The sequence below is a fragment of the Cricetulus griseus genome, chromosome 5 (assembly GCF_003668045.3).
Source record: "Cricetulus griseus strain 17A/GY chromosome 5, alternate assembly CriGri-PICRH-1.0, whole genome shotgun sequence".
Lineage (NCBI taxonomy): Eukaryota > Metazoa > Chordata > Mammalia > Rodentia > Cricetidae > Cricetulus > Cricetulus griseus.
The window spans coordinates 62,483,547-62,510,711 of record NC_048598.1 but is presented as its reverse complement, the minus strand read 5'-3'; the positions used below and the strand labels follow the sequence as shown (position 1 = coordinate 62,510,711).

Here is a 27,165-nt window from a genome sequence, read left to right as displayed (position 1 = left end):
TGGGGACAAGAACCCCTGACCAAATTGGAGCCCAGGGGCAGAGAGAGGAAGGAGAGTCTTCATCTAGTTGCTGTTCAAAGCAGAAACAGACACCCATAGCTAAGCACTGAACCATACTACGGAAATTCATTTGTGGAAAGGGAGGAGGGTTGAGCAAAGGTGCCAAGACGGGGATGGAGAGACCTGCAGAAACAGTGGACCTGACCTACTGATAGAACGGAGACCTTAGTCATAAAGCTGGCGAAACAGCATTGGACCAACCAAACCCTCTGAATGTGGGTACCAGCTAGGAGCCCAAGACAGTCTATGGCTCCTCTGACAGCGGAGCCAGTCTTTATCCCTAGAGCACAAATGGACTTTGGGAGCCCATTCCCTATGGAGGGATACTATTGCAGCTCATATACAACAAGGAGGGTCTAGACCCTCCCCCAAACAATATGACAGACTTCATAGGTCCTTGGTAGAGGGCCTCACTAGCACTGGAGAGGAGTGAGGGTGGGTGGGGTGGGGTGGGTTCGGTGGGGAACATGGGAGGAGGAGAGGGTGAGGGAATGGGGGTGGATATGTAAATATGAGTATAATAATAATAATTGTTATTGTTATTGTTATTATTATTATTATTATTATTATTATTATTATTATTATTATTATTAAGGAGACAGGCCAATCTCCAGGGCTTGCTGGGCAGCTTTGTTAAGTTCCCAGGTCAGTGAGAGATATATCTCAAAGCAAGGAAGATGGCAACTAAGGTTGTCCTCTGGTGTCCACACAAATGCATATACGCACATGCATACTCACACAAAGAACTCTTAGGAGAATTTTGATTGAAAATAAATGTCAACAATGTGAAATTTTCAATTTTGGTGCAAATGGGCAAGCCCTGAAGACATTATAATATGTGAAATAAAGCAGTCTGAAAGACAAATAAACTAATAGAATTGGAGAGCAAAATTGTGATTACCTGGGCTGAGTGGTAGGATGAGAAAATTGAGACGATGTTGGTCAAATAATACAAACTTTCAGTGAGACAGGAGGAATACTAAGACAGTCCACATGGAACATGGTGATTATGGCTGTTAACAATGTATTCTTGGAAACTGCTAAGATGTACATTTTCTCAGTGTTCTTAGCACAAGAAAAACAAAAGGCAAATGTGTGAGGTAATGCATATGCTAATTAAGTCACATTTGCCATTCCTTGATGCATACACATATCAAAGCATCATGCTGTATACTGTGAGGGTAAAAAAGTTCAATTTGTCAATTAAAGTTTTTTAATTAAGTAAGATTCTGTCTTATGACCCCATCAATTCAAATTGTCAGATGATCAAAGTTGGCTTCAAAAATTATGGTCAATACCGGATCCTTCTTGTGTGATCAATGGCTGACAGAGACATATTTATGTATCTTCTGAGTTTGTTAAACTGAGCTAACTGGGAGGCAATTGCCTCTTGTCAAAGAATCCTCTAAGTATGCATGGGAGGTAGCGGAGATAATAACTCTGCAGGCAGGCCTTGACTTATGATGGTTACACTTAACAAGCCATCTTCTTTTTTTTTTTTAACTTTACAAGAAAGGCAAAGCAATATGGGTTTAATAGGAGCCACACTTTGAATGTCAATCTTATTCTGAGTCAGTGACATGTGGTTTGACCCTCATTTGCCATGCTGGGCAGTAGTAGAGAGGGATAGCACCAAGTCACAGGCTAGATCATGACACTGACACTGTATCACCAGTATGTTTTAGATATAACTACTTAATAAGTTACACTAGAGAATCAGCCTTTATTATGAGATAGGCATTATGTTCAATGCTTTTTAATTCATTTTTTTTGTGGATTTCACATCTTGCATTTCTATCCCACTTACCTTCCAGTCTCCCAGTCCCTTCAAATCTGCCCTTTATCCATGCAAACTCCTCCAGTACATAAAAAACTTTAAAAGAAAAACTACCAAACAATGAGGGAGGGAAGGAGGGAAGGAGGGAGGGAGGAAGGGAGAGAGAGAGAGAGAGAGAGAGAGAGAGAGAGAGAGAGAGAGAGAGAGAGAGAAAGAGAGAATCTTGCCATGGAAGCTTTAGTATGTATGCCCTGTTGAGTTGCAAAGTATATACCCTTTAGTCCACTCATCTTTAAGTGTTCATTGCTGTGAGTCATTGGTCTGGTTAGAGGCCTCTGGCTTCTGCTACACTATTGATAAAGGGTTCTCACTGGGGCTTCTCTTGGATATTGTGGCATTGTCCTGTACCATGGGGATCCTGTAGCTTTGAATCTGCATATTTGGCCCCTTCATTAGCAGTTCATAGATGAGCTGGATGCTGGGGTGGGTCAACTCATAGCCCTGGTTCTCAGCCTGGGTGTTTTCTGGGTTGGTTAGCTTGCCAGCTTTCCCTCATCATCCGGGAGATCTCTCAGTACTGTCTCTGCTAGCTCTCCACAAAGTAGCCTGCAGCAAGGAGTGGGGCCAGTTCTCCTGCTCTCAGGTCCTCATACCTGGCTCACCCACACCCAAACCACCAGGGCCAGCTCTACTGTTGTGCCCAGACAAGTTGCAGGGCCCTCTCTCCTGACTGCTGCAGGGGTCATAAGATGGGGTGGCAGGTTCACCCCTCCTGCTCTCATACCCTCAGGGCTGGCTCACGTGCACCCCTAAAACAGTGTTACCTCTAGGGTACTGCCTAGGCAGGGTTCAGGGTCACTCTCCTGTGTGCTGCAGCTGGTGAGGGGCAGAGTTAGCTCTCCCACTTTCATGACCTGGGGCCAAATCTCTCAAGTGTCCCAGGTATTTTGTGGTGAGGAGGGGAGGGCATTTTCCCTCATCTATGCTATCACATGGTAGATGACTGGTGGGGGTGAGGTCAACTCTCCTGCTCTCAGGCCCTCAGAGTCAGATTATCTGCACCCCCAACAACTGGGTAAGCTCTAGTGTGCTGCCCAGGTGAGGTGTACACCCATCGTGAGGGGTGGGTGGGACCATCGTTCCCCAGTATAGGGCTGGGGCTATCCCCTGTGGTGTAGGGGCAGCTCTCCCAGGGCCAATGAAGGGTGGAACCAGCTCAGGACAGCCCTCAGACTTCAGCATGCATGGTTCCTATGACCTATGATAACACAGGCCATAAACACCATCATAGACCCCAGCTGCAGCAGCTCCACCCCAGGTATCATCATGGCCTCTGTGGAAGCAATGCCATCTAGATCATTATGGCCCTGGTGGCAGCATGGCTCTCAGACTGGTCTTGGGTGGCTGATCACACCTCAGTCATCCATATTACCCTCAGTGATAACATGAGCCAAGGACATCAACACAGGCCCTGACTGCTGTAGGGCCACTGACTCAGACATGGCCCCCAGCATCAGCCCTGGCTTGAATGACATGGTGGCCCTGGGTGATAATGCTGGCCACTCAAATAGGCATGGCCCCAGCAGGGGCACAGCCCTCAGACAGCAACATGGTCACAGGTTGTGCCCTAGACCCCTGGTTTCTATGTGGCCTTTGTTCAATGTTTTACCTGAATGTGGGCTCATAAAGAGTTCTGGGCACACTGAAGGGGGAATAGACTAGGCTGGGATGATCATCATATATTTTCAACTTAATGCTTTGGGGACTGAACAAATGGCACAACAGTTAAGAGCACTTACTGTTTCTTGAAAGCACCCAAATTCTGTTCCTAGCACCCATGTCAGGCAGCTTTTAATTGCCTATAACTCCAGCTCTGACACCCTCTTTTGCCTCCATGAGCTATACTCAAGCATGCACACACACACACACACACACACACACACACACACACACACACACACACACACACCATTAAATAATTTTAAAATATAATACTTTGAATTTGGGATTGGCTTAAAGAAACAGAGCATCATGAACAATTAAGGACAACTCGCAATAATAATAGTTCAAAAGGAGGAGAGAGCTAGCCAAGAGATGCTGTATACAGGAAGCCTCATCAGGATGATAGCATAAGTCACTCAGGGGTTGAAATGCACAGTACATCCCTAACACCACACCAAGTGCAACAGAAGAAGCCATTCAATAAATGTCACTGTTGGTTGGTTAATATACTGATTGACAGATGGTGTCATCCGTTTTATTACCACTGATAACAAGTATAATGCTCAACTAGTTAAGTATTCCTAGTACTTTCAACAAAGTGCTATCTATCTAACTATATCTCTATATCCTTTCTCTATCATCTCTATATGTGTGGGGGGATGGAGAATAGGGGTAGAGAGAGAACACTCACATAGGGGACAGAGAGAGACTGACTATACTGCAAAGTCTTGTCTTAAACTCCTGATCCTCCTGACTCAGCCCCCTAAGTGTTATGATTTATAGATGTGCACCAAAAAAAAAAAAAAAAACTAGCTTGGCTAATCTTTTAAAAGTTTTTTCACATAAAGCACCATGAGAATATTTACACAAACAATGTCAGAACCAATAAACCAATTTCCTCCTTAAAATGGGATGGCCTGGGTGCTCTCTCTCTCTCTCTCTCTCTCTCTCTCTCTCTCTCTCTCTCTCTCTGTGTGTGTGTGTGTGTGTGTCTTTCTGTCTTTCTCTCTCTCTCTCTCACTCTCTTTGCCCTTCCCTGTTGGTACTGTGATAAAATACCCTGACCAAAAGCAGTTTAGAGGAGGAAAGGCCCTATTTTAGCTTTCATGTACAGACTCTAGTCCATCATTAAGAAAAGATAAGGTAGAAACACAAAGGCACAAACTTGAAAGGGAAGCCTGGTTGTTATCCAAAAGGAATTATCTGTAGGGAGAATTCCCACATACCTGTAGTGCTGACCATGCCCATTTGGGATTGGTCACAGGTATGCAGAAAGGATGGGATTAAAGAACAGAGGAGGCTCTAGCCCTCTTTTGGGGTTCAGGCTAGGTCTCAGAGTGCATATGAGACTGGACTTCTTGGGGTGCCAATCTGGTTATCGGCTTCTCATGTGAGTTGTTCTCATTTATAATATATTATCAATAACCATATCTTGTGTATGGTTATGTTCCTTTTCAATTATCTTTGACCAAAGAACTTATATCACAAGCAAAATGTACAGCAAGAACTGGAGGATGCCAACTGTTAGCTGGTTTACAGGCTGGATTACACTCAACTAGCTTTCTTTTACAGTTCAGGACTGCCTGCCTAGGAATGCATCTGCCCACAGTAGACTGGTCCATTCTATATTAATTAACAACCAAGACCACCCTCAAAAACATGTCCACCTACCAGTCAGATCAAGACAATTCCTCACCTCAGGCTTCTCTTCAGATGACTCTCCCTGTGTTATGTCAAGTAAATTGTTAGACAGGACAGTATGCTTATACTCTAACTGATACCAGATTCATCTCACAGTGCCATAAAGAACTTTGTAAGTCAAGGCACTGTCTTGGAAATTTCTGTAGATTGAGTCCCAGTCTGAATTCCTCCTGTCTTTCTGGAGTTACTGATAAGAACAACTCTGAGGGGTTTGAGCATCACATGTACTTTTGAAGGTAAAAGTTGGAAAGTCTAATTTAAGTTTTTAGTGGAGACTCCTCTCCACAAAGAGAGACTCCTCACCTACTTGGACCTAACTAGAACTTAATACACAAACACTGAATTTTATTTAGTACGATTCAGATAACACAAGCCCACAGATCAAGGCGGAACTCTGGATTGATGGTGAGACTCAATAGACTGAGAAGTTTCACAGAAGAAACTCTGTTGGTAATACTGTAGTGGGTTTTTCTTTTGGCACTAAAACTATTATTTTTATCCCCCAGCCCCTGGAAATGGCAGGAAGCCCTCAGGTGGGGTGTCATTTTGTCACGGAGTGGGAGGAAGGTCCTGACAAGCCACTCAAAGCCTCAGTGGGAGCAGAGAGGTACAGAAAGCTCCAAAGCTGCCAGGTGACTCATCTCCGTAAGAGGGAGGGATTTATATAAATTGTCAAGAAATGAGTAGGAGCCTAAAAACAATTAGAAACATCAGATTATGTGCATGGAAGAGCAATTTTTTTAAAAAGTTCATCTGAAACCGGGGTAACCATTTTCTTCACATAAAATCTGTGTATTTAAAGAGAAATAGGCTGAGCCAAGCATTGGTGGCACACACCTTTAATCCCAGCACTTGGGAGGCAGTGGCAGGCAGATCTCCATGAGTTCAAGGCCAGCCTGGTCTACAGAGTGAGTTCCAGGACAACCTCCAAAGCAATACAGAGAAACCCTGTCTCAAAAAACAAACAAAAAAAATAGAGAGTGAGAGTGAGAGAGGCTGGACAAATTGGGGTTCTAAGATAACTGACTCTCCCAGAGGCATTCTAAAATAAAAAAAAAAGCCTGCTGGATTTAACTAGTGGCCTTCTTACCGTCAAGTAACCTTGGGTTCCCTCTGTGGCTACTGAGAGCATTCAGCAAGCTGGGTCTGAGTTTCAAGTCTGCAACTCACAGATAGGGTGATTGTGGTAAATCTAGAGAGGTATTTGCACCATTTCCCATTTCCAGCCATGTAAAATTAAGTGGGTGAATGAGGGATGAGAGGTTTTGAGGACAGTCAGCTCTGAGACATGGTGTCTGCAAACACACGCTGGTTCTGCTTCCACCCAGCTTCTAGGAGTTGTGAGTAAGCTGTTCCTCACCACATGGTGGTTTACCCTCACCTGTTGTACCTGAACTCATCCCTTAGCAAAATATGAGCAGGTCTGTGGAGACAACTCAGCCAGGAAAGTGTTTACCTTGCAAGCATGAAGATCTGAGTTTCATCTCCAGAATGGATGGAAAAGTAACTGTGGGGTGGTGGTGTGCTGATTGGAGTAGTGGACCTATGCCAGCAGCCCAGCTCCTCCTTAGCAAGCCAGCCCTCAATACTAGGTAGGTTCCCAGCCAGTAAGAGACCCTATCTAAAGACAAAAATAAATGGGTGATGTGTGATGAATGACAGCCAAGGATCTCCTTTGGCCTCTCTCTCTACACTCTCTACACACACAGAGAGCCATGGGCATAAACTGGTTATTCATATTGTAGCAGACATAAACATGGCAAGACCAAAACAAAACAAAAAACAATTTATAAACATGATCTTTGATCTTTGTCACTACAGGAAATATGAGATTATCTCAGCCCTTTTAAGTGGCCTGACCTCCCAGATAGAATGTCCATGTTATGGAGCCTATCAGCAGTGACTCTCAGGCCTCCTGCCTGACTCCCACACTGTAGGAAGGATGGTGCTCAGCTGTGCATCTCTCTCTCAACCCAAAAATCCCCGAAGGCATTTCTTGTCAAAGACTTTCCCAGACATTGGTGGAAGAGTCGGAATGGCTCGGAGAAACCTGGAAATTCAGCTCTATGTAGAAGGCCTGATCTATTTGTGCAGAGGGGTTGGCTATGAGGACAGGCACTGGAATATCACTGTCAATAATCTCTGCATTCCCAGGGTATACCATGGGGGAATAAAAAAAGCCTTCATTTGGTAACTCTAACACTAGCTTATCAGTTAGGGTTTTTCAAAAGGAGAACAGACCTGAAGCTAATTTGGTAGGCAACCCTAATTAGGGTATATTTAGAATTTCATCGTTGTGTGTGTCGGGGGTGGGGGAGCATATGCCTGCATGCAATTTTATATCTATGATTTCCTTTTACTAACTGAAGTTAAATTACTGTCCACTAGAACCTTCCCACAGCTAGGTTTTCCCTCAGGAATCTGCTTCCCATAAGTGCTCTACCATATCTCACCATACTGTTTGGAAAGTTTGACCTGGGTCTGCCTATGTACCATCATTTTCCTGAGTGACACCCTGATCTGTGCATACTACCAACACTGGAGCAATGAGCTCACTACCAATGCATGTACTGAGTGTGGCTCAGACAAAGTCTCCATAACTCTCCAAGCTTCAGTAAATCCAAACACTAGACATCTGTGAGTTGCTCCAGTGGGATCTCAACTCAGGCTGTTGTATCTGGAGGCAACTCATCAAACCACAATCACCTGCTTCCTCACACCTGAGTATCCCGTAATCACCCTGTGATTATGAACTATCTCATCAGAGTACCCATATTCATCTATTTCCTTGTCCCATGGTGGCCACGTTCCTCTGCTGTCTCCCATTGGACTACCCTTGATTCTCTTTATCTCTTAAAGTACCTTTGATTCTCTCTTATCTCATGGGAATGCCTATGATTATTTGAGAAATCTTCAGTACGGCAAGCAAGAAAGCAATGCATACAGTTGAACTGTCCTGTGAAAAATGAGGAAAATTTCAATGTTCAGGACACACCCAAGATAATTAGCTCAGAACTCCTGGAGTGCATCATGTATTTGTGCATTTGGGTGCATGCATGAGTGTGTGCGTGCGCACGAGTGCACTCTCAATGCATTCATATGTGCAAGTGTGTGGAAGGAGTACTCCCCCATGTCAGGCATATAGTGAGACTACAGATTGAATCTTCCTCAAGTGCTTCCCCATCTTAGTTTTGAGTCTCTCACTAGCCTGGAACTTGTTGCCACATAGGCTACCTGGGTTTGCAAGCATGTGGCACCACTAGAGTTCTGAGACCCAAACTCAATCAGGTCCTCACACTTATACAAGAAGTACTTTACCCACCACACCATCCACCCATCCATCCCCACATGAGAAATTTTTAAAGCTGTGCAGACATTTCCAGACACAGCTGAGTTTCAGGAGCATGAGTACAGATACAACTAATACTATCCCCACCAAACTGTGGAATCTAGTCCACAGCAGCCTGACTGACTCACTGCCCAACACTCACAAAGACAACAGCCTGTGTAAAATGAAGTTCCTTCATGTGCAAGGTGAACCTAACTTCTTGTTCTGGCTATCTGAAAATGCTAACGTGTGGATGAAATGACTGCAAAGGATATATTAATTATTTCAGTGCCCGTTCTCACTAACATTCCCTGGAGGGCATGCTGAGATGCTCAGAAGGAAGGAGGTGCTAAAAATACACAAAGAAGAAAAATGCAATAACTGTAGGCTTGGAAAGAAAATCAAATACAGTGACCCAAGAGAAATACAGCCTAATTTATATCCTGAGGGTATGTTTACAAATTATTTTGTAAATGCAATAAAATAGATTGTAGAGTATTTGCAAAGGAGCTGTTCTCAGATCATCACTTGTAATTACAGCAGAAAGTTACTAATTCAGACTATGCTATCCACTTGGCCTTAGCGTGCAGACACAGGCATGCCTGTGCTAATTCATTAGTTAATAAGTTAATTTTGTATGGAACAAAATCCATTGGAGGTGAGTTATCAAATCATCTAAAGAGGACATATTGGGTGAAGGATGCAATCTGGGGGTAAAAGATGCATTTTTACTTCATACAACTATGGAACCAAACTGAAAAAAGAAGCTTGGCCATCAATTTATGCAGGGAAGGCAAGAACACAAGCCTTAGCAAGACAAGATTCTTTGGTGGATTCAAGGGGCCATGAACTTGGCTTGACAGTAGGTGCCCTCCACAGGACTGTGGATGTCCACAAAACATACTAAATGCTCCCTGGTTGCTTTTTGCTTATATTGACTTCTATGAGCTCCATGTAAAGGGAACCACATAGCACTATTCATATCTGAGTAAGCCTGCCAGCTGACAGGGAGGCAGGAGAGGGAACAGATTTCTTTAAGATCTCTATCTTTTAAGAGTTGACTAAGTTCAAGGGTGGTTTAGCAAAATTTCCACATTCTAAAACCAGCCCAGAAGCCGGGCGTTGGTGGCGCTCGCCTTTAATCCCAGCACTCATGAGGCAGAGGAAGGTGGATCTCTGTGAGTTGGAGACCAGCCTAGTCCACAAGAGCTCGTTCCAGAACAGCCTCCAAAGCCACAGAGAAACCCTGTCTCGAAAAACAAAAAAACAAAAAACAAACAAACAAACAAAAAACCAAAACCAGCCCAGATGAGCTAAGTCTTAGCTGGGTTAGGGTCACTCATGGCCACCTCTCCTGGTCAATCTCAATGTGAAAAGCTGGTCACCTCACATCCAATGAGAAGATACAGAGAGATGTGAATGCTGCCACTCTCACCTTTTGCATGTTACCCACATCATGAAATGATTCTACCCACAATGAAGCTGAGTTTCCCCATAGGCATGTACAGAGACCCAACTGTTACAAGTGTTCAGATCATGTCAGGCTAACAACTAACTGTAACCAAGGAGAGTAAGGGAAAGATCCTATGGGTGGGTGAAGAGGAAAAAAAAAACACCCTCTGCATTTGTCTGCTCTTGATGATTCAGGCTTCCTTTGAGATTGTCCCCTGGGCTTGCCTCATGAGTATCAGCTGGTCAGAAACCATCTCCTGGGCTGATTCAGCTAGTTTTCAGTTGCTATGATAGAACACCACAGCAAAGGCTTCTGTTTCAGAGGAGATGTGGTCCATAATGACAGGGGAAATGTGGCAGCAGGAGTGTGAAGCTGACCTTGCAGGTGGGAAGAGAGGGATCACATTTATTCTTTACCCAGGAAACACGCAGAGAGAACAAGACATGGGGAGAGGCTAGGAAACATCAAAGGCTGTCTCCATTATGTACCTCCTCCAGCAAGGCTTCAACTCTTATTTTTTAACAGTGCCACCACACGGGAAGCAAGTGTTCAAATTATACAATCCTACTGGGGACATTTTTCATTTGGTTCACAACATTCCACTCCTTCCAGCCTCATAGACATAGTAGCAGCTACCATAGATTTGGTCTCTCTGGCAAAACAGCCATTGTTTAGTTCTCCAGACTCTATCATGTAAGTCAATCTAATAAATAACCTTATAATATAATAATTCTATCAGTTTCATTCCTTTAGTGAACTATGGCTATACCTGAGTTATCATCCAGGAACTGATTATGTCACAATGCTACCCACACACTGAATCACTGGGAAGAATTAAAACTATGAAACACATCAATGGCCAGGTTTAATTGCCAGGGAATTATAGGAATGGGTTAAGACCAGATGGGTTGAGAATCTAATCACATCCTAAACCCTTGTGGTCTGATTGAGTTGTAGGGAAGATTTTTTTGAGTAGATCATCACTTCACGAAAGGTTGGAACCTGCTAAGGAACACATAAGTCCAAGCTTTGAAACCCATGAAGCCCAAAACACTGCCCAAGATGTGGCTGTCAGTGAGCTACAACATTATTATTTAGAGAGATGATAAGCCCATGGTAAGACCTCGTTCCTCTCACCTTTCACCCAGACATAGTTCTCCTCATATCCCAGCTGTAGTCACTCTGCAAACACAATGGATAAGGAGGACTTAAAGAGATGGCTCCATGGTGGGTAAAGTATTTGTTGTATAAACATAAGGCCCTCAGTTCTGATCTCCAGCACCTACCTAAAAAATCCAGATATGGCAGTTTATAGGAGCAATTGATAGGTAATATTAGAGCAAGGGGGAGGGGAGACAGAGACAGACAAACATACTGAGAGAGTACTTTAGCCTTTCCTATGGCTTTCCTATTTCCTCATTCTGAAAGAGTGCTGTCTGTCCAAGACTATTTTTACCTTCATTGAAGACATCGTCATGAAACATCAGTAAGCCAAGTCCTAAAAATTAAGTCAAGTTTCTTAGTCTGGGGTGAGTTAAGAAAGCAGGCCAAAGTGCAAGGATGGATATTATGATTTGGCTCTGTTCAAACTCATTTGTTTCTCATAAGGAAGATACAACTGATAAACCCATTTAACCATCTGAAGCACCTCAAGAATTTACCCAAACTACATACTTAGAAAAGGGCAGCATCTTTTAGATTCTGTACATGGGACTTCTTGACCTATCAGGCATCCTGAGTATTGTAAGTGAAGACCAGCCCTGTCCTGAGGTGAGCTAGCAAGACAAGAGGTCCATGTAGCATCACCCAGCTCACTCATAAGAAAGGAAGGTGCCTTCCCAGGGCAGCATTTATTCACAGGTGATCTGTATTTCATAGGCGAAGCCTTGTTCTACTTTTGCTTGCTAGGAATTCAGTTCAAAGGGCAGAATATCTAATAGTGAAAACATTCAATCCTGAAATCAGGAGTTTAGGAGGAAACCAAGAACTAGACAATAGAATCAGAACCCAGGAGAACAGTAAAATTCTCGAGAATGAAGAAGATACTTAAGCTCTCAGGGATCGTGCTTAAACTCCCCAATTTGTTTCAAAGGGCAGTGCCAGTGTAGTGGTGGGTGCTTGTGGGCTGCACAGGTCGAGACAGGTGGATTCCTGAGGCTCACTGGTTTCCCAGCCAGTGTAGCTTATTGGGAAAGCTCAAGGCTAGCAAGAAATGCTGTCTCACAAAAGCTGGTGTGTGTGGGGGCCCATGAGATGGCTCAGCATGTAGAGGCTTGTTGCTGAGTCTTACAACTTGAGTTTGATCTCAGGGACACACTCACTCTGTAGTTGAAGGAAAGAAGCTACTCCTTTAAGTTGTCCTCTGACCACCAAACATGCTCACCCTGACAAATAATAAAGTAGGTGAACTGTGTCCTGGAGAATGTTAGTCTCTGTGCTCCACTAGCACAGGCACACATGTCTACATGTCTTCAGTAACATGTATGCACACAAGCACACACACACACACACACACACACACACACACACACACACACACACACACACACACTCCAACATAACTTTGGCATTATGAGTTTGAAAATAATCACTAATTAGTGAAGCAATGAGAAATTTCTCCCAGATGAGACTGTTTTAAAAGCTTCTAAATATAAAATCATAAAACTTCTCTGGTATAATACTTTCAAAAAAGAAAAATGAATGTCCATCCTTTACAAAGGACAGTATGTTTTTCTATTCCAAATATTTACACATACTTTGGTCTGACCTTATGTGAATAAAGGACATTGCTTAGAACCAAGAAAAAAAGGAACTAGAAAAATTGCTCCCTCAAGGAATCATTTCAGTCCTTTAAAACTTAACACACAATAAAAACACTCCATTTAGTGCCTTCCCCACTCCAGCAGCAATTCAGAGTTCAGAGAGATTCTAAGAAAAGGGCAAATATCTCAAAGCAGAATCAAGAGTCTTCCTAAGTTTACAGGCCACAGACATAAATAACAGCACTCACTAAAAATATTTCATATACCAATTATTTATAATTTTATAAATAACTGTGCCAAGACTTCACCACTCTCTCCACAAACAGCAGAACTTTAAATAATATTTTTCTTAGCTTGTACATGCTCACTGGATTTACTGTTCATCAATGTTTTATATGTCTTCTTTAGGTTAAGATAAAAATGGTAAAATGGGACCAACAGGATGGCTTAGTGAATAAACATACCAGATGACTTGAGCTGGATTCCCCAGGACCCACAGATTGAAAAGAGACAACAGGCCCATGTCAGTTGTCATCTGACCTCTGCAAGTATGCTGTGGAATGTGACCCCATCCCTACTCCCTAGCACACAAATAAAATAAAGTATATAAATATGCCATCGTATAGCCTTCATCCAGCAGCTGGTGGAAGTAGAAGAAGCAGACACCCACAGCTAAACCTTGAACTGAACTGAAATCCAGTTGCAGAGAAGGAGGACTGATGAGCATAGGCGTTCATACCAGGCTGGTGAAACCCACAGAAACCACTGACCTGAACAAGGAAGAGCTCTTGGTCCCCAGACTGATAGCTGGGAAATCAGCATGGGACTGATCCAGACCCCCTGAATGTAGGTCTCAGTGAGGAGATCTTGGAAATCTATGGGACCTCTTGTAGTGGATCAGTACTTATCCCTAGCATAGGAATGGACTTCAGGAGCCCATCCTACATGGAGGGATACTCCCTGAGCCTAGAAACAAGGGGGTTGGCCTAGGCCCTATCCCAAAGAATAAGACAGACTTTGAAGACCCCCTATGGGAGGCCTCACCCTCCCTGGGGAGCAGAAAGGGTATGGGATGGGTAGGGTTTTAGTTGGGGGGCAGGGGAGGAGAGGAGGGAGAGGGACATGTAAAATAATTTTCTTTTTAATTAAAATTAAAAAAAGAAAAAAAGAAAAAGAAAAAATTTAAATGGCAACAAAAAGAAAGGAAACCTTTTGTAAATAGCTTGTACTTTTTACAGTCTTGTTTCTTCTCTTGGCTAGGTGACTGCCAGGGTGCATACTAACACAAGTAGGATGTGTGTATGACCCAGTACTGGTGAGTACAGTATATGGCTAGTAGTGAGGGTGGGGACAAGGAAAACTGAGCTCTAAGCCTCAACTTCATTGTCCCTCTTAATATGAAGGCAAGGTTGTGATTGGAACGGGGTCAGTGCTGAAGCATTTTCCTGGTTACCAGCTAAACCTGTGCATCAGAGAAATCACTAGATGGATCTGTGGAGGAAGACATCAAAACCATCAGTGTTGTCATACTCATAGTTTTAACTCAGCAGATTCAGGGGTGTGGCCTGACTCCATGACAAGTCCCTCAGGTGACATCAAGACTTGGCAAGGCTGTGAAGAAATGGAAAGTGAGAACTTCCTAACTTGAAAATCACACTTTAGTTGTGCTGTATGGTTTTCTTTGTGAAAAAGAAAATATTATAATAAGTTTAGAAATTTTACATCTTATACCCTGAATACTGCTATTAAAGATGCTTTCTAAGAAAGGGGTTTCTTCTCTATTTTAATGCTAAAGAACATAATTTTTCAATTCTAACTTTTCTGTGTGGGCTCTTTAAAGTTTTAGTTTTGTTTAAGTGTATGTAAATCATGATGAAAAAATATAAAGTTTGAGATATCAAATTTCCTATTGATTTTAGTAAGAATTATAACTTATAAATGATATATTATGGATGTAGCTCAGTTGGTCAAAGGCTTGGGTAGCACCCACAAGCCCCAAGTTCCATCCCACTATCTCATAAACTGGGCAGGGTGGTGCATTCTGGTAATCTCAGGACTGTGGAGGTGGAGGTAGGATGGTGATCAGAAGTCAAAGCTTACCCTTAGTATAGAGTGAGTTTTAGTACATCAGAAATGCATTTATAACTTGTAAAACATTAGTCATCTCCCAAGCTGGCCTTAAGCATCAGTGATGAAGGTTCCAGATGTTGCCATGTACTGTCAGTGTACCACATAAAAATGAACATTTATATTTCAGGCAGATAAAGGCACCAATTATGGGAGTCTGAAAACCCATGTCCAATCCCTAGAACCAATGTAAAAAGCAGGATGTGATATTGTAATTTATAGTCCCTATGCTCTTGTGATGAGACAGGAGGCAGGGATGAGAGAACTTTCAGCAAGATCATGAGCTAGCTAGCCTGGAACACACAGAGCAGGAACAGAATGGGAGAGACCCTGCCTCAAAACATATTGGAAGTAGAGAACTGACTCCTGCAATCTGTCCTCTGATCTCCATGCACCCACCATGACATCTATGATCCTAACATCACACACAAACACAAACTAACATGAAAATATGTGTATCGGATGATGGACAGTTCTTAGGTTATCTAGAAAAGAGACATTTATCAATACTTAATCACACCTGACAATTCTTTTAAAGAATCACTTAAGGATGGAGATCGTAATTTCAATGTTGAACTGGATGGCATACAATGGAATTTCTTTTCTATAAAATACTGAAGGGATGAACATGATCACCTGCATAATTTGTGTATATAAAAATGTCACCATGAAGATTATTGGTTTGTACAATTAACATAAACTAATAAAAGTTACCCAAGTACAATCCATGAGAATTCAGCTGATTCAGATTCCTATGAAAGGATCTGGGTCTGAATGGAGCCTATCTTTGGAAGTAATGGCCCTGGGTTCAGATAACACAGGGCTGTCCAAGACAGGAAAAGTGGAAGGATCAAGTCAAATAAACTTGAACACACTGGTCTCTTTTCTGGTCATTGTGAAATTCTCTGCATTCTCTACTGTGAGGATTATTTAATTCATTGTGCTCAACCTCTACTCCACTTTCATGACTACCTTGTATTCCAATTAAAAGGGTGCAAATGGGGCCTGGCAAAATTGCTTAGTCATTAATGCGTTTCCTGTGCACCCATGAGGACCTGTGATTGATTCCCAGCACCCAGATGAAAAGTCAGACAAGATGCTGCATGCTTATAATTCAGTGTAGGAGGAAGAGACAGATTCCCTGGAGCTTTCCAGCCAGCCTAGACTACTTGTCAAGTTCCAGGCCAGGAAAGACCCTTTCTTCAAAATCCGGGTAGTCAGCACCTGAGGAATGACAACAAAGTTGACCTCTGACCTCTACATGCTCACACCTATGTATGCCCGTACATAAATATACATGCACACACAGAGAAAATAGGAAGAAACAAACCTGTCTCCCTGTGTTGACTAAGTGCGCAAACAGAATAGAATTCTCAAGAAGGCATTTGACATTTTATATTTGTGTCATTTGAACAACATTGTTGCCCGCTGAGGACATTTATATTTAGAATTCCTCATTTAGTTCCAAACACGTTCTTTTAAAGCATGAAAAATGAGGAACACAGAGGCTTTCTGTGTGAGGTCCAAAGTCTTGTTCCTCGTCCCATTTGGCTGTCACATTTTTAATGAATTAACTAATGTGATTCAATTCATGTTCCTTATTTTCTTAAAAAAAAAAAAAAGAGGAGTGGAAACGTGAGGGAGTATAGCAGCTACAATGGAGAAGCACACAGGCAGTTGGGGACCCAGGGAGCCTGTGAAAGGCCAATCCATCAAGAGTCTGTGAGGATCCTACCACATCCAGGCTGCCTGTGGGTATGCATCCTGGTAGACAGAGAGACTATGCGTCTCTCTACTAACAGTTTCTCTGATTCACAGATGCTCAGTGGCCCCCTCTCTCTTGTGCAATTTTGATTTTCTTTTTCAAACAAAAGTTTCCAAAGTTAGCTACAGGGAAGTCTGGCCCAAGTGGCAAGAAGATGCAGCATGGCGTATCACAAAGCCTGTATCATCCAGAGAGAAGGGCCGCAGAGCCAGACGAAGCAAGAGTAAAAGCAGATGTTTACACTGGGGCTCCTCTGAAGGAAAGCATCTCATGTCTCACATTTCTCCCCAAAGAAATGAGTCTGTCCCTGGTGCACACAGTGCCTTCTCTGCACATATGGATAATGGCTCCATCACTCAGGAACTGCCACTTCCACAGTGAGAATGAGTGTCAAACAAACACTGACTTACAAGCTCGTGAGTTTTCTTTCATTTTTTTCTTCAGTAGTTAATTTGAATAGAGTATATAAGTATGCAGGTACATGTGTAAGCTCACATGTGTACCTGAACACAGAGGTCAGGGATCAATTTTGGCTGCTATTCCCCAGAAGCAATATGTACTGTTTTTGTTTTTTGTTTTTTGAGTCAAGGTCTCTTTTGCCTTGTTGTCACTGATTGGGCTCTGCTGGCTTACCAGTGAACCTAGAGACCTAATGACTCTGCCCCCAGCTCCATGCTGCCATGATAGTGTGTGCTTGGGTATTGGGGATGGTCCAAGTCCTCACACATGGACAACTACTTTACAAATTGAGTCATCTCCACAGCCCCTATTTATTTATTTTAATTTTCAAACAGTGACTTTTTGATCTAGGTTTTATGAAGGGACTTACCTACTTCATACACACACAGGTCCACACATACACATACGTAATATTATGCAGATAGTGGTTCAGTTTAATTCCACACATGCAACCTGGAAATATCTGGAACTTTCTTCTAATCTTAGCAAGAGTCAAAAAGGTATCTATAGCACCAGCTTAAGGGGGCCACAAGAATACCTACTTTAGAGGCTGTTGGACAAACACAAATCTTTTATAGACTTCACAGTACCAACCGTTTGTACCCTAACAGTAAGACCTGGTCTGCAGACACTAGGAAGGCAGGCACAGGGTTCTTGCCTTGTGCCTATATTAAGTGATGTTCAATAGAGTAAAAGAAACCCTATGCTCTAGAGATTGGAGCATACAAGGCCATTTGGGTTTACTAGAATCCATGTAAAGAGCCAGGTGAGGGGGAGGAGAGACAGGCAGATCCCTGGGGCTCTCAGGCTAGCCAGCAGAGATGAATTTGCAAGTTCTAGGCAAGTGAGGGAATTTGTCTCAAACAAACACAGTGGACAAAGCCTAAGGAATAACAGCTAAGGTTTTTCTCTAGCCTCCATGTGCACACATATGTATGTGTACCCATATACACATGTTCACGTGCATACACAGGTATATCTCACTTCCATGCACACATGTGCATGTGTACACACACACACACACACACACACACACACACACACACACACACACACACACAGGTACACACATGCATACACATACACAAACACACACATAAACACAGGTGCACACACATAAGTACACACATATATACACACAGGTACATATGCATCCAAGTACACATGCACACAAGTACACACATGTATACACAGATGCATGTGCATACAAATGCATGCATCATACACATTCACAGGCACCTGCACAGAAATAACTTTATGCACAAAACTTGAGATTATGAACATCATCCAAATGAAAAAGAAATACCTAGAATGGCACACTTCACAAAATAATTACCACAAAGGCATTTTTCAGCTGCTAGGTAGAAATAGCCATCCTACTTTGAAAGAATTCACAATGAAAAAGGCATGTTATAATTCACACAAGGACTACATTATACAGTGCACTCAGGAAGGTACCCAGCAAAGAAAATCTGACCATATTTAATGCATGCAAAACAATGAGCGAGGAGCTCAAACTCCAGGAGCTATGGTCCTGCTATTCAACAGCAAATGACAATAAAAGCCTCAGAACAAACACACGACAATGGAAAGCTGAGCAAACTACAGCTTCCCCAGAGGCTGGACCTTCACACAGATTTGTGGCTTCTTCCAGAGAAATGATGCAAGTTGGGAAACCTGAGTCAGGTGGCATGAAGTCACCCCACATTGAAGCAACAAATTTCTCAGCTATTCTCCCAAATTCAATGTGAGACTTGATGAGGAAGGTGAATAAACATAAAGCCCACTAGGATGGTCAGGTGTATCTTACAGAAGTTGTTCTGCTACTCTGTGCCATCTTTATACATCTCAGAAATCAAGTATTTGTTGAGTGAACATACAATATCTCATGTTCCTCTCCCATTTTATAAATGAATCTAAAGCCTAAAGTACAATGAACAAAATACCCCCTTCTGTGTGTGTACCTTGAATTCAAATTAATAACTACCTTTTCTCTAGGAGGAGATACTTATAGACTGTAGTACAGAAAGGAAAGAGTTCTGAAAACATATTTTTATTAGTCACTTGTGAGGGAAAACAAATGACCTCATTTGGGGTTCATAGAATTCCTCATCTTTGTGTGTGTGTGTGTGTGTGTGTGTGTGTGTGTGTGTGTGTGTGCGCACATGTTCACATATGTGTGTGTGCATCTGAAGGCCAGAGATCAATCCTTGGTGTCTCCTTCCATTATTCTATTCTCCCTCTTGGTTTCTGAGGCAGAGGCTCAGTTTTACTTGGAAAACTCACAGATCAGCCTAAGCTGGCCATCCAGTGAGCCCCAGCATCCTCTTGGCAGTCACTCTGAGCTGCATAATCTCCTCAGGCCTACGCTGTACCTCTCACCCCTGTGGCTTAGCTAGGCTTTCTCCTCATCTTGGAGTGGCCCAAACCTCATTCTCTACTCTTCAGGCCTTCCCTTAGCCCTTCATGTCTGGCAAGTGCTCCTCAAGTCAACATCTGAGACAATACCTCTCATGTACCCCAAGAATATAACACATACACCTTTCACCTCCCTGGCAACAGGACCACGTGATGTCTTCCCAACCATGCAAGCACATTTATGGCCTCTTTCAAGGTGGAATTTTAGAAATCACTGGGTTAATGAAATATGTTTAAGATTTCTCAAAATAAAGGTGACTCAATGGCTCCCAGCAAGAAAATGAAACCAAACCAAACCAGAGAGTCAGAAACATGCTGTACCTCGTAGGCTGTGATCTTGGAAGGTTCTTCCCTTTTGTGCTCTGGAGACCCTTGGCTCTGCAGTAGACTTCGAACAGTTTCCTCCATCCTAGAAACAGAAGCATGAACACATTCTTCAAGATGGCTTTCTACTAACACAGGGCTGTCAGAGTCATCTCTTCTCGGGGTATACTTCCTAAGCTTATATGAGGGAATGTCTTTCCCCTCTCCTTTATTTCCTAAGTTAAGAAGTGGTGGGCTGCGAAATAGAGCTCGGGGTAGAATATTCATTTGAGTTATCCAAAACTTTGGGTTTAGTTGAAAGAACGAATGAAAGGAAGGAAGAGGAGAAGAGGTAGAGAAAGACCAGAGGACAGAGGAAGGAAAGGTGGAAGGAGGAAGGGGAAAATGGAAGAAGGGAAGAGAGGGAGGGACTAAGAATGGGAGAGTGTGAAGGAGGGTCACGAAGTCATTTACAGTCATTCTATTTTTGGTTTGAACATCTGTACTCACATACACGCAGATCCTAGCATCTCTCTTCACGCATGATCTCTCCTTGTTTAAATTCAACACAAGATCTCACATCAATCTTTCTCAAACATCAGTTTCATTTTTTTTAAATCAAAATCAGTCACCAACTTAACATGTTGTGGAACAAAACTTTTCCTGGGGAGATGCAAGACACATATCTACTCACCCAGATAGAGAATTTATAACATACCAAAGTATGGATACCACCAAAGTCCAACTTGATGAACCAATGAGTTTTATTGGGGTTACTTATAGGAACAGAAATGACTCAAAGACAGCTGTATTACCAAAACACTTGCATGGATGAAGGCTCATAAAGCCGGGAACCTGGAGCTTACTGCACAGTCTACAGGTTGGAGACTGCACTTTCCAGGTGCCTCAGTTGGTCTAAACTCTTCTAAGCAGCTTGGCTGGTCTATGCTTCTTCTGTGTAGCTGTTCTGGACTCAGAGTTTTGTAGCTTTGCTTGTCTGGGTCTTCTAGGCAGTCTGGCTTTGCTTCGTTGAAGGGGAACTCTCAGTTTTTATTGCTTACTCTGACAGCCAGGGGACTGGTGAATCTGGCCCATTTTAGGGACTTCCTGAAACTATTTTGACTCCTTTACTTCCTGTTTAAGGAGCTTCTCTGAAGGAAGGTATGTTTCAATCATGGAAAAGTATTTTACACAGCAGCAGATCTTTCACAAATATATTCTTCCCATTAACAAAGTGTGTGTCCTTTCATGGTTGTCTTCCTACATCAGCACACAAAGATTTATTTCATCCTTTTCATGGTGTCAGGACACTGGCAGATACTTAACCCTTCTCTTTCTGACTTTAAATTGCTTTGCAACTTTGCCAACTCAGTCAACATCTTTAACCATCTATATAGCTTATATTGCAACATGTTAATTTTTTTAATCCTTCTTGGCTTTAAATACCTCTTCTAAAACTTCTGTGATATTAACTCTAACTGTCATCTTGATGGTATCTGGAATCACCATGGAAAGGAATCTCTGAGCATGTGTGAGAGGGAGATTATAAATTAGGTTAACCGAGGCGAGATCCTCCCTGAATGTGAGTGATGCCTACCCCCTTCCCCACTATGATAGTCTCTATCTTTAAATCGTAAGCCACAATAAACACTTCCTAAGTTATTTTCCTGGGGTATTTTGTTTCAGCACACAAACACAACCCCTGTGGTCCAGGGTCAGCAGAGTTATACCCACTTCCACTTGGGACATGAGCTCACTTTGTTACTTTCTACTGTATAAGTGTCCTTTATCAGGGACACTCACCTACTTTCTAGATCTGCCTCATTTCCCACTCACGATCTTCCCTTGCTGATCTCAAATCTCTTTGAAATCTTACACTCTGTATCATTCATTTTGTCCTTTAAATCCCTCTCACTTTAGTGCACAAATGTTTCCCACATGCATGTCTTGCATCCTAGAACAAATGACAACTTGTGTTATGCGACTGGGCCTCATATTTCTCATTTTCACATTGATTTACAGATAAAGCTAGCACTCACTAGTCAGTTCAGATCTGTCAGTTCATTTTCTAAAGGACAGCATACTTACAATGGGCCAGGAGTATTCCTAACTCTGTATACATGACACTGGCCTGTGCCCTATTCCTAAGTACTCAAAGGTCAGAATTAATACAGAGGAGAATGCCTGCACAACCATGTTTTTTGAAGAACTATGATAGCTAGACTATGGGACTCACTTCAGTGTCCAATAACAAAGGAATGGATGAGGAAAACATGGTACATATACACAATGGAAATTTTCAGCCATTAAGAAGAACAAAGTTATGTAGTTTGCAAGGAAACAGAAACAACAGGAGATAATCATATTAAAGATAAATAACTCATGTCTTTCTCTCCTTTGTAGTTCCACATAAAATAATGTGCATATAATACACACAGAGAGAGAGAGAGAGAGAGAGAGAGAGAGAGAGAGAGAGAGAGAGGGAAAGAGAGAGAGAGAAGAAAAACAGAAGTGACAAAGGAAACCAAAAGGAATTTTGGAAGGTTGAGGTAAAGATGGAGAAGGGCATGTGGGTAATATGCCAAACTTAATACACATACGCACATATATAAATTTAACAAAATAAATTAATTATTTTGTTTTGTTTTGTTTTTCGAGACAGGGTTTCTCTGTGTCTTTGGAGGTTGTCCTGGAACTAGGTCTTGTAGACCAGGCTGGTCTTGAACTCACAGAGATCCACCTGCCTCTGCCTCCCAAGTGCTGGGATTAAAGGCATGTGTCACCACTGCCTGGTTAAATAAATTACCTTAAACAGTTTCCATGACCATCATGGCAGGGAGCATGACAGCAGGCAGGCACGCATGGCACTGGAGCAGTAGCAGAGAGTTCACATATGATCCAGAAGCACCAGGCAGAAAGCCAAGTGGGAATGCTATGGGATTTTGAATCCAATCCTCAAAGCCTGTCCCAAGTGACAGACCTCCTCCAACAAGCCACATTTCCTAACCCTTCCTAAACAGTTCCACCAAGAACAAAACATTCAACTATATGAGACTATGAGAGCCATTCTCATTCAAACCAAAACACAGCCAAGAGCTCTCAAAGGCCTATGAATCTACCTGAGCTAGTTCATTATAATAAGCAGGGTGGCATAGTAATTTTTTTTAAAGTTCACCATTGTACCATAGCACATGGCACATAACTACTTAACAGCAGAGTGAAGACCCCGAGGATATCCAAACCTGAATTTTTGTGTATGTGTTCATGTGAGATGTGTAAATATGAAAGTGTATATGCATTCATGTATGTATCTCTCTGTGTTTATCTTTCTGTGTGTTTCTTTCATGTGGAAGTCATTGGATAACCTAAGGTGTCATTCTTCATGCTTTTGCCTTATTTGGGATAGGCTTCTCACTGGTCCAGAGCTTGTCAAGTGAGCCCCAGGGATCTTCCTTTATGATTACAAGCATTCACCACCAAGCCTGTTTTTTTTGTTGTTGATTTGTTTTGTTTTTTTGTTTTTGTTTTTGTGTTTGCTTTTTTCAGTATGGTTTCTGGGGTTCTGAAGATATCACCAGAACCCATTCAGTCTTTGGAAAATATGACGGACACAAAACACTGCTTTCCTATAGGCATCTGAGAAAGTAAAGGGTACTACCCCCTATTTTCAAGTCTTAAATTATTAATCACTCAAAATTGAACAGAGCTCATTGAAGAACTTTCTCATCTATTAATCATTTTAATGTACTTTAGAAACATCATTATATCTACTTGGAAGATGAGAAAGCTGAGTTAGTGAAAGGTTAGATGGCTCACTTAAGTGACTGTGGTTAGGTGGATAAAGAGGGGGTATTAAACACAGTTAACTGACCTAAATACAGCAGCCCCTTCTACATGACTTTACTGACATTAGAAGAAAATATTCCAAGTAAGAATGTAGACTTCTACTAAGGGCTTATTTTGGACAATGTTTTTGCCATGCTGAGCCCATGAGCCATTTTGTTGCTTGTGATCAGTGACAGACTTAAGGTCTGCAGAAAGAACAATAGGAGAGAGAGAGAGAGAGAGAGAGAGAGAGAGAGGGGGGGGAGGAGGGAGGGAAGGAGGGAGGGAGGGAGGGAGGGAGGGAGGGAGGGTGGGGAGCGAGATAAAGAGAAAGAGAGGGGAGAAGAGGAGGGAAGAAAGGAAAGCAAGGAGAAAAGGAAAGGAAGGGAGGACAGAAAGGGTAAGGAGGAAGAAGGGAACCACTAGGTTTATAGGGCTGTGGGGCAGGACTGATGCCACAAATTCTCAGAAGATCAACATCACCTACTAATGCTTCATTTTGTTTGTACAATAGAGGAGAAGAGAATTGTCCGTGGTGTGCATCAAAGCTAACACAAACTTAACATAAAGTTTGATGTTGTTCTCAGACTTGCCTGGCCCATGGCTCAGGTTAAGTTTTAAGATGTGTCCTCTATGAAGTCATTTCCGTGACCAGTAGTCTATGTGGCAATGGTCTCCTAAGATTTTTTTCTTGGTGACAGTGAAGCTGAGAGTTGTGATGGCACCCTTCCTGCTTTGCACAGGAAGATGGGCTCATCTCATAACACATTTCTCAGAACATACTTCACACCAACAGCATAGAAGGTCAGTGTTGCATTGACTCCTCATTTATTCGTTTGCACCCATGTGATCTAAATGTGTCCCAGTAGACTGGGGTTGGCAAAAGGGCTGGGGAGTTGGTTCAGTTGTGAGAGCAATTACTATACAAACATGGGTACCAGAGTTTAATTCCTAAAAGTCACATTAAAAAATTCCAGGTATGATGGTTCACACCTGAGATTCCATACTCATCTGACAGACACTGGAGGATCCCGGAGATCCTCTGGACAGCCAGACTCAAGGTGGAACATGACAAAGGAAGACAAACTGAGGTTGGCCTCTGGCCTGCACATATGTGTGTACTTGAATACACACAGGAAACACACACACACACACACACACACACACACACACACACACACCATATACAATGTAAATAACAGCATGTTTGTTTTTACTTCTACTAAGTTTAAATGGAACTGTCTCAGCATACCTGATGAGTTACTACTCCTGTGTAATTAGAACTTCTTTGTAGGAGTCTCTAGATCAAGAAGAAAAATGCCTATTCAACTCTCACCCATTATTTTTTGGCTTTATCCTTAAGAAAATGTAAGGGTAAAGAAAAAGCAAGCAGGGACATTTCAGAAATTAAGACAATCTCAAGCAACACAGAATCCTAAGTAATGTTGTGAACAGTTACTTGGCACAACTTTAGGATGATTTAAAACCAATTGTATTTCCAAACTGCAGCTTCAAATAGAGGTTTCGGGGATAGCCTTAAACCCTCGGCAAGAAAATCAAGTTGCCATATTCTTAAAATAACCTTTATGAATCTGGTCACAGAGAAAAGCATTTTGTATGTGATAAGAACATGCTGTCATTTATTCCCTGATTCTCATTTCCCAAACCTCTATTTGCCTGGCAAAAAAGTCACAGACCATGAAGTGACCCATTGTTGCTTGCTTGACACCCAAAGATGGTTTGTGTTGCTTTATTATTTCCATGAGGAGGGTTCAGATTTCCAGTTGTCTCACGGCACACCATCTGCTTCCCAAATGTGATGAAAATACGTCACTTATTCCCAGCAGTCCAGGCTTGGACAGAGATTTGGGTTTGTTTGCTTGCTTCTAAGTAGTGGTGGGTAATATTTACCTTTAACCACTGACCTCAAGCAAACATTTCTCATTTTCTCTAACTGACACTAGATCACTTCTTTCCCTGAACATTGGTCAGACAGCTATTACAAATGAAAACCTGTAGGAAAAAAAAAATGTCCTCTTACTGATATATAATTACTTCTAATGTATATTGTCTGAGCCTGAAATTTTTATTATGCTGCATTTTTTAGTATGAGTGTATTCATGTCTCATGGTATACTTGTAGAAAGCAGAGGACAAAATAAGGGAGTTGACTATCTCCTTCAACCATGTGGGTCCCACAGATGGAGATCAGATTTTCAGGGTTCTGAATGGCCAAGAAGACAGCTCATTGTCCTGAGTCTGAAGTATTAAGGGCTTTAGTTACAAGTGGAGTGTGATTTCATCTGTGAGGACCCCTCGGTCCATGAAAAGCCATGTTAGAAAATGTGTTTCCAGACATCATTGTAGAGACTTCAAGTCTTCTTTTCCAGTACAAGCTATTGAACCTGGGACCACACTTACTAGCTAAGTATTTTACCTCCAGCTAGATTAAAATTCTTCCAGAAGCAGGTTCCTACAATGATAGGCTCTACCCTGGTATTTTTAATAGACAGATTTTATTACTACCTGAAGCTCAAAATAAATACCTGTTGAAGTTTTAAAAACCAACTATCCAAGGAAATATATTTTTTCCTCCCAAAGGGCATACTCATTCCACCCAAATCCCACACAAAACATAAAACCACACCTTGACCTCTTCTGTCCCTAAAAAACCATCTCCCTTTGAGTTTTCCAAATGAATGAACTTTCCCCATCTTAGAATAATAGTATCTTATGAACAACATCTAAGGGCTGAGATAGCTCAGCCCCTAAAGGGTTTGCCTTACATGCACAAGGACCAGACTCCAAACTCCAAAACATATGCTTAGGGTTTTTTGTTTGTTTGTTTAATTGGGAATGGTAGCTACTTCCTATAATCCCAGTGCTGGGGAGGTTGACATGTACATCCCTGGGGCTCCCTGGTCAGTCCAGCTTACTTAGTTGGCTACAGGACAACAAAAGATTGTTACAACAAACAAGGTGGATGAAGAACAATACTGGAAGTTTTCCTCTAGTCCCTGAACATAAATTAACACACACTCAAGTGTGTGTACAAGTGTGTGTTACACTTACACACAGACTCTCTAAGTTTCTTAAAGTCAGATGCATTGTCTCATTTTAAGAGTATTTTTGCTTTCTCCGTAGCTGTCTCACATAGCTGCCATTACTAAGTAGGTGATCAATAAGTACTTTCAGGTGTGATGAAATTCATGCTGTGCTTTTTCCCGCTCACTAATTCTCCAATCTCCTGCATTTTCATAGTCTTATACTGCATATATATGTCACCCATCAGAGATATGTTCCAGCTAGGACCCGAAGGACAAGGTCTTTAATTGGGACTGAGCTGCTGGGGCCACTGTTCCTTGGTAAAAACAGACCCAATATGCAGCCTTACTCTTTTGAACACAATGACATCCCATATTATCAGCCCAGTTTATGAAGTTTTGGTAGCTAGGGCATATATATA

The 27,165-nt window shown here is 42.2% G+C and overlaps 1 protein-coding gene across 1 annotated transcript in view; it reads right to left on the bottom strand.

Annotated features, from left to right (window-relative positions):
* Nucleotides 1-27,165, bottom strand: part of Nckap5 (NCK associated protein 5) — a 544,909-nt gene that overhangs the window by 347,672 nt on the left and 170,072 nt on the right. Inside the window, exon 5 of the mRNA XM_035445835.1 lies at nucleotides 19,894-19,981. Coding sequence (XP_035301726.1) covers nucleotides 19,894-19,981 — 88 coding nt within the window. The remainder of the gene's footprint in view (nucleotides 1-19,893; nucleotides 19,982-27,165) is intronic.